Source organism: Colobus angolensis, unplaced genomic scaffold (genome assembly GCF_000951035.1).
Source record: "Colobus angolensis palliatus isolate OR3802 unplaced genomic scaffold, Cang.pa_1.0 Scaffold95, whole genome shotgun sequence".
Classification (NCBI taxonomy): Eukaryota; Metazoa; Chordata; class Mammalia; order Primates; family Cercopithecidae; genus Colobus; species Colobus angolensis.
In genome coordinates, this window is record NW_012123487.1 from 1,241,397 (window position 1) to 1,249,457 (window position 8,061).

The 8,061-nt window shown below is 53.8% G+C and overlaps 1 protein-coding gene across 1 annotated transcript; it reads right to left on the reverse strand.

The window, feature by feature from the left end:
- Window positions 1-485: 485 nt before the first annotated feature.
- Window positions 486-8,057, reverse strand: DES (desmin). The gene is made up of 10 exons (XM_011932194.1): window positions 7,897-8,057; window positions 6,790-6,850; window positions 6,599-6,694; window positions 6,289-6,450; window positions 5,992-6,117; window positions 5,372-5,592; window positions 3,425-3,468; window positions 1,480-1,562; window positions 1,009-1,276; window positions 486-907 (listed from the first exon to the last, which is right to left on the reverse strand). Exons 4-9 carry the CDS (start codon window positions 6,397-6,399, stop codon window positions 1,235-1,237), a joined length of 627 nt encoding a protein of 208 aa, XP_011787584.1. The 5' UTR covers window positions 6,400-6,450; window positions 6,599-6,694; window positions 6,790-6,850; window positions 7,897-8,057; the 3' UTR covers window positions 486-907; window positions 1,009-1,234.
- Window positions 8,058-8,061: the final 4 nt, after the last annotated feature.

Consider the following 8,061-nt stretch of genomic DNA (forward strand, 5'->3'; position numbering starts at 1 on the left):
GCCGTGATCATACTGCTGCACTCCAGCCTGGGTGACACAGGAAGACCCTGTCTCAAGAAGAAAAAGAGAGAGAGAGAAAAAAAGGGGCTGTTGACATCTTTGGAGAAGGGACTGGAGGAGCCCTACTTCAGAGCCAGTCAGTGGGGAGCAGCTACATCCTTCAAAAAGAATAGCAGGTGGTGTCCGCCCAGCCTGGCTGACCTGAAGGTGCAGTAGGGAGCACAAGGTGGGGCAGTCCTGGAATTGGGGCCTAATGAGAGGTATTTGTGGTTCCCCAACAAAAGCCCCTGTCCAGCCCTGCCTGCCCCATACGCTGCATACAGACAGCAAGGCCAGGAGGCTCTGGGAACAGAAGTGGGTGCGAGGCCCTGGGGAAAGTCTGGCTGGGCAGGAGGTCAGTACAGTCCATCTGAGGGTGACAGGTGGCATCACAGGGCCCCAGGGGCCCCACAGGAGACCTGGCAGTCAAGACAGCAGGGGCCAGCTTGGCTTGTGTGCGAATCTCTTTATTGTTTCTCTTCAGAGCCCCTGTAGCAGGGAAGGGGAGGGTGCGGGGAGGTGGGCGCCCCTCCCACCAGCCTGAGACCGCTCTCTGCCTCTCTCCTCTCCTCTCTTCTCCAGCATCTCACCCACTTTCTCTCCTTCTCAATATCCTGCTCCCACCTCCAGCACCTTCGGGGATTCCCTCTTGTAGCCCCTGCTTTCTAAGTCCACCCTGGGCTGGGGAAAGGACAATAAGAGACCACAGGGACAATTTCAAGCCCCCCAGTCTCCATAGGGGCTAGTCCCCCTGGCTACCTGCCTGGCTTTCTCTCTCCTGGGCTGGGAGCTGGGGAGGTCTGCAGGGCTCAGTCCTGGCCCTGCAGTATCCCAATACCCTGCTCTGGGGCTATCTCCAGAGCCAGAGGCTAGTGCCTGAGGTCACAGAGGTGGGAGGGACAGGGCCACTGCTCCAGCCTGGGCTCCATCCAGCACAAGAGCCAGGCTCACTCACTGCCAACAGCCAAGGCTCATGGTTGGGGCCCGCAGAGGTGGCCAGGGCATGCCCTGTGACCAGGCAGGGATGGGATATGTCCCTGTTGGGGACCACGAGGGATGGCCAGTGAGGAGGGGTCAGAGGCTGTGATGGGAGGACTGAGGCTGGGTGTGGTGTCCTGGGATGGAAGAAGGCTGGCTTCAGGGAGCAGTGAGTACAGGGGTGAGGACGGTCTCTGATGGCAGAGGGTCTCTGTCTTCAGAGCACTTCATGCTGCTGCTGTGTGGCCTCACTGACGACCTGGGGAAGAAGAGAAGCCCAGTCCAACCATGTGCTAGCCAGAGAATAGAGCCTCAGCCCTGAGCCATCCCCACCCCAAGGCCGCAGGATCTCTCTTGTCCCACTAGCCAGGGACCTAAACCAGCACAACTGGGTGGAAGACAGTCTCCCCAGACACATCCATAGCCCCCACCAAGGGTAAGGAGCCCGGACAAACCGACAACCTCCCCATCCCGTGTCTCGATGGTCTTGATCATCACCGTCTTCTTGGTATGAACCTCAGAACCCCTTTGCTCAGGGCTGGTTTCTGTAATAGGGTCCATCGCACACTCAGCCTGACCAAGTCCAGGCTGGGCTGTACCAGGGGCTGGGAGTCCATCTGGGGCCACACTGGGCAGAGCCCTAGCAGACCCCAACCCCCCTCAAGACAGGCTTGTTACTTCTTCAAGACTTTAATACCTGTCCTTCAGCCTAGCACCCAGCAGGTTGTTCTTCAGTCCCCAGGGCCAGTCCCATAATTTAGAGGGTCTCAGGAGCCAACAGATTTGCTCCATGTGCAGGACGGTGCAGGAAGGTAGGGGACCCCTGAGGCCCAGGCTGCACAGCATCGACATTCCCCATACCTCCTAGTTCCTCTCCACCCCCGGGCCCCAGGAGAGCCCTGCACACATTTGTATCCTGGGACTCCCCTTCTTCAAGACTGAACCCCAAAGCCCAGCCTCAAGACACTCTTTAGAGGACCTTACAGTACCCATCTCCCTTTAAGATTTCAGGGCCGGGTGGGGTGGCTCATATCTGTAATCCCAGCAGTTTGGGAGGCCGAGGCAGGTGGATCATGAGGTCAGGAGTTCGAGACCACCCTGACCAACATGGTAAAACCACGTCTCTACTAAAAAAACAAAAATTAGCCAGGCATGATGGCACGTGCCTGTAATCCCAGCTACTCAGGAAGCTGAGGCAGGAGAATTGCTTGAACCAGGGAGGTGGAGGTTGCAGTGAGCCGAGATTGCGCCACTGCACTCCAGCCCGGGCGACAGAGCGAGACTCCGTCTCAAAAAAAAAAAAAAGTTTCAAATGGGCAACCTGATGTCTTAATCAAAGTGAGCTGGAGCAGGAATCAGTCACTGACTCATTGTGCTGGTGGTCAGTCACTTGCCATTCTGTGCCTCAGTTTCCTCACTGAGGACGCAGAGTGAAGTGGTGCCAACCATACTTGCCCTATCATGGCCACAAAGCTATTGATTTGGAAAGCACTGTGCAATGTGATTGGGGTTTTTTTGTACTATGAAGTTTTAAATGCAAGACTCACATTTGGTGTCCGTATAAACAACTAACTGAAAAGAGAGGCTCTGAGTTGTGTAGGAAAGGTCAAATGGAGGTCCTTGGTATTATGAGTTTGGTGTTCACGAATTTCCTTAGCTAGCAACTAGCCTGTGATGAACGTTGTGACTCGGTGGAGCACAGCGTGTATTTTTTCCTGATGGAAATGTACATCGAAGATAGAAAAGGCTTGATCTAGGAAAGGAGAAGCTGCCAAGGACTCCGACTTGCTTTCCTAATGCATCATTATTGTGTGTTTCTCTGCTCTCTGGGGTTGGAAAGCCACCCGATCTGTATATTACTAATGTCAGAATGGCAGAATGCCCTAAGAGCTCGTGCTTTTCATTGTTTGGCTTTGCTAAGATTTGGCTTTTCTTTTCCAACGTGCATCCAACATCTTGCTCCAGCAAACTGGAGGTGTTCAACAAGCAACCAAGGCGGTGCTTGGCAATGTGCCAAACAGACAATGGGCCGTGGGTGCCTTAGAAGGCAGGTGGTATGAGATCCTCCTGAAGCCAGGTCCCCAAGGACACTCCTGCTACTTTCAGAGTTTGGGATTCAGAACAGAGGCTGCTTCCTGATGCCCAGTACTCCAAGAAGGTGCAGGGGACATGGTAAATACAATACAATATAATCACATAAAAAGCTCTCTCTGTCATAAGGTGCCTCATCCACCTCTACCTAAACTCCCCCACCTACCTGCAGGGGCCCCCTTTTTCTTCCCCAGACTCCAGATCTGTCCTCCCTGGCCCCAGGGTCCCATCCTCCCTCCTGGCTGGCCTCAGGCAGTGCCCATGCTGGACTCCTGGCCCCTGCAACTCCAGCCTCCGCCTGCCAGCAGACACTCACCTCGGAAGTTGAGGGCAGAGAAGGTTTGGATGGGGAGATTGATCCTAAAACGGAAGAGACCAAGCCTCCTAAGAGTTAAGAAACCTCCCATCGTTCCCTGAGACTGCCCATCAAGGCTCACCCTGGTCCTTTCTAAACCCCACCCTCAGCTGTCCCAGTCCCATGGACCCCAGCACTCCCGCCACCCATACTGCTCAAGGAATGGGGTCAAAGGTCAGCTAGAGCTGTCCCAGGAATAGTCTCTTCTGGAAGGATCATTCATTTCAACTGTGACCTGCTGGCATGACACCAGGATGTGCAACCCCACTGCGCCCTCCAGAGCACCAGGATTTCCTTCTTGCTTGTGGCACTGAAGGTCATATCAGCAGCAGCTGTGGGTGATATCCATTGCTCATGCCTACCCTCCAGCCAGGCCAGTCTGAGAGCTTACTATTTAGGCCTAATGCTGGGAAAACGTAACATGCCTTTAGCTACCTTCAAAGGCCATCACATGAAGATGTCATTTTACTAAATCTGAAGTTTCTCTTTATGTGTATACCTATATCTAAACATGTCTTCTGTTTTTTAAAAATTTCAGATATTATTTTTATGAGTATCAGGGGGTACCAGTTTTTGGAGTAATTGATCTGTTTTAAATTGAGGTTAAATTTACATACAGTGAAATGCAGAGATCTTTAATGTACAATTCAATGAGTTTTGATCAATGTCCACGTCTGTGTAACTACCAGTCCAAATCAAGATATAGAACATTTCTAGGCCAGGCGCAGTGGCTCATGCCTGTAATCCCAGCACTTTGGGAGGTCAAGGCAGGCGAATTACTTGAGGTCAGGAGTTAGAGACCAGCCTGACCAACATGGTGAAACCTCATCTTTACTAAAAATACAAAAAGTCAGTTGAGCATGGTGGCACACGCCTGTAATCCCAGCTACTAGGGAGGCTGAGACAGGAGAATCACTTGAGCCTGGGAGGCAGAGGTTGCAGTGAGCCAAGATCACGCCACTTGCACTCCAGCCTGTGCAACAGAGTAAGACTCTGTCTCAAAAAGAAAAAAAAAAAAGATTAGAACATTTCTGTTATCCCACAAGGTTCCTTGGTGTCCCTTTCCAGTTGTATATTGTTTTCTGTCTAGAGGTGGGTTGCTCTGAGCATGAAGTCTGTGTCTTTTCCTCCGAGCATGTGCGTGTGCTTACGTGTGTGCATGCGTGTGTACACTCATGCCTTTTGTATGCATCCCTTTACCTTCTCTTAGCCTATCCCTGTGCAAGGCTTCTCTCCCTCCCTCTCTCTATCTGCCTCTATCTGCTCCCTCTGTTTCCCTCCTCATCTCTCCCCATTCTGCTTTCATCTCTCCCTTGATTGGCAGTAATATTTTATTATTGGTTGCTGAATATGGTTTTTTGCTACTGGTTCTTAATTCTGAAGGTGGATAAGGGAATACTTATATTTCTCTTTTTATAAATGCTGTTAATTAAATTGCTTTTTACCCAGGTGGCCTTGGTTAATTCTCTGCAATTAATACAGCAGTGGCCTCTTGTATAAAATTGTTTCCAGGCCGGGTGCAGTGGTTCACACCTGTAATCCCAGCACTTTGGGAGGCTGAGGCGGGCGGATCACCTGAGGTCAGTAGTTCAAGACCAGCCTGGCCAACATGGTGAAACCCCATCTCTACTAAAAATTCAAAAATTAGCCAGGCATGGTGATAGGTGCCTATAATCCCAGCTACTCAGGAGGCTTAGGCAGGAGACTCGCTTGAACCCGGGAGGTGGAGGTTGCAGTGAGCCGAGATGGTGCCACTGTACTCCAGGCTGGGCAACAAGAGCGAAACTCCGTCTCAAAAAAAAAAAAAAAAAATTGTTTCCATGTCTTGTTGAGGTAGCCTCCTGGGGACAGGAATGGGCCAACCAGCACCACCCACTTCCCCGCTCCGGCTCCTGCCTGGCCCCTCACCGGCTCTCCTCTCCCTCCAGCAGCTTCCGGTAGGTGGCGATCTCCACATCCAGGGCCATCTTCACATTGAGCAGGTCCTGGTACTCCCGCAGGTGGCGGGCCATCTCATCCTTGAGGTGCCGGATTTCCTCCTCCAGGCGCGCAATGTTGTCCTGGTAGCCACTGGCCTCACTGGCAAATCGGTCCTCCAGTTCCCGCATCTGCCTCATCAGGGAATCGTTCTGCAGGAGAGGGGGAACCCAGGTCAAGGAAAGGAAGAGGACACTGGGAGCCCAAAATGAGGAAAGACACAGCTTTGGGGCTGGCAGGCAACTCCAGATGGTCAGGTCCAGGACATGTTGAACCCTGAACTCAAATGAAATCTGTATGTGGACACTCAGAATAAAATAGATAAAAAGGAACGTCTGTATTCAGCCTCACAGTCCGCACACAGGCAGATGCCCCAGGAACCCCTGATTCTTTAGCATCCAACTGGAATCCACTTGTCTAGTTTTATCCCTATTGTAGATTTAAGTAGATGAAGGCCCAGAGAGGATCTATGATGGGCTCAAGGTCACAAAGTGAGGGTGTGAACTGCAGACAGGAAGGGGCAGGGCCTGGCCAGGTGGGTAGGGACTCACAGTGCCCTTGAGGGCATCAATCTCGCAGGTGTAGGACTGGATCTGGTGTCGGTATTCCATCATCTCCTGCTTGGCCTGGCGCAGGGCATCGTTGTTCTTGTTGGCTGCCTGGGTCAGGTCTGACACCTAAGGGCAGAGAAAGGAGTCCAAAAATGAGGAGGATGCAGGGCACAGGTAGGGATGAGCAAGGGAGCATGGAGCCTCTGGGCTCTCCTCCCATGGATAATGCCACAGGCAGCACATCCAAGCTGGGACTCAGGGGGACGGAGATGCCAGTCCCTGGGTGAGGCCACCCACCTTCGACTTGTACCACTCCTCAGCTTCAGAAATGTTCTTAGCCGCGATAGTCTCATACTGAGCCCGGATGTCCCTGAGGGCGGCAGTGAGGTCTGGCTTAGACATGTCCATCTCCACCTGGACCTGCTGTTCCTGAAGCTGAGCCTGCAACTCACGGATCTCCTGTAGGGCATGGCTGGGCTTCAGTCCCCTCTCAGGGCCCACACAGCACCCTCATACCCCTATTCCCAGCCAGAGCCTCACCCCAGCCCCACTTTCTGGCTGCTTTCCCCATGGCCCAGTGACCCCAGGAAGAGGGGCCAAGGCATACCTCTTCGTGCACTTTCTTAAGGAACGCAATCTCCTCGTTGAGAGATTCGATTCTGCGCTCCAGGTCAATGCGAGCTAGAGTAGCTGCATCCACGTCCTGGGAGAGGCCAAGTAAGAAGGACATAGTCACCACCACCCAGGTAGGGTAGAGCAAGGCCAGAGGCCATGCGAGGGGAAAAGAAGGGCACTCACCGCTCGGAAGGCAGCCAAATTGTTCTCTGCTTCTTCTTTCAACTGAATCTCCTCCTGCAGCCTGGGTGGGACAGACAGAAAGACAGACAGTTGTGGGCGATAAAGCTGGCAGTGGAAACGACTGGCTGGGGGCTGACCAGGGAGTAGGTACGGGACAGAGCAGGAGAGCCTGGCTGCTGGGTAGAGACAGGAGAGAAAGGGAGTGGAGAGGCCCCACCCATCCAGGGAGGGCACAGGAAGTGGCCCAATCTCTGCCCAGGAGCCACACCCTTGAAGTCCATGTCCCCACCAGACTGTGTGACCTCCCTGGGGTTAGAAACTGTGTCTATTTTATCCGCCTCTGTTTCTGGTTCCCAGCTCCAGCCTGGCCAATATAACTGCTCAATTAATATTTATGACTTTGGTGGCAGGAGGGTGACTCTGCTCACTTGGCCTGTCAGAAGTGGGACCAACAGATATGCTATACTTGCTGCTCTTTTCGTTTCAGGAGCCTGGTGAGGCCAAAGTCAGGTCCTCCCAAGCTGTCTGAGAGCTGTGGCCCCCACTTACTTTTTCTCCAGCCTGTCTATTCACCTTGTAAAAACACACAGTCTCAGCAAGGCCCCAGGGTCAAGCTCCCCACTCCACCCTTCCTCCCCAAGGCCTCATCACAGCTGAGCTGAGAGCTGTTGCTTTGACTCTGGGCCCTTGCCCTGCTTTCCCTGTCTCCTTTCAGCCTCCCTTCTCCCTCTGGCTACACTGCCCTCTGGGCCTCCTGCAGCCCTTCCTCTGCCCATCAACTACCTGACCCCATAAACATCGCCCCAGCATCTTAAAATGCTTTTTAAGGGGGCTGCCCAAATGGCACCGGGTCCCCTAAATTCTCCCATATCCACCCCCGATCTATGTCCCCAAGAAAACTCCTATGCAAGATGGGATCGCAGGGGGAGAGACCTGGAGGTCACGGCCCCTTGAAACACATGGGTGGAGGGCCCTTTCCCAGCATGGGGCAGGAGAGGGTCCCGGACCCCGGGAGAAGGCATGTGCTGACAGCGGGACCCCAGCCCCCAGGCCTAGCCTCTTGTGCCCTGCCCGCGGAAAGGGGAGTCTGGGGCGCCGGGCCCTCACTTGGCCTTGAGCCGCTGCAGGTCGTCGAGCAGGTTGTCGCGCTCGACGTCGACGCGGGCGCGCTGGTTAGTGAGCACCTCCACCTGACGCCGCAGCTCGCGCAGCTCCTCCTCGTAGAGCTCGGCCACTCGCGTCGGCTCGCGGCCCTTGAGCCGGTTCACCTCG

Excerpts from the sequence above, each read along its gene's own strand:
- DES (XM_011932194.1), bottom strand. The coding sequence starts at position 6,399 with ATGGACATGTCTAAGCCAGACCTCACTGCCGCCCTCAGGGACATCCGG. Across the intron at positions 6,118-6,288 it reads AGGAGTGGTACAAGTCGAAG|GTGTCAGACCTGACCCAGGC; the intron begins GTGGGTGGCCTC and ends CTCTGCCCTTAG. Across the intron at positions 3,469-5,371 it reads CTGGAGGGAGAGGAGAGCCG|GATCAATCTCCCCATCCAAA; the intron begins GTGAGGGGCCAG and ends CTTCCGTTTTAG.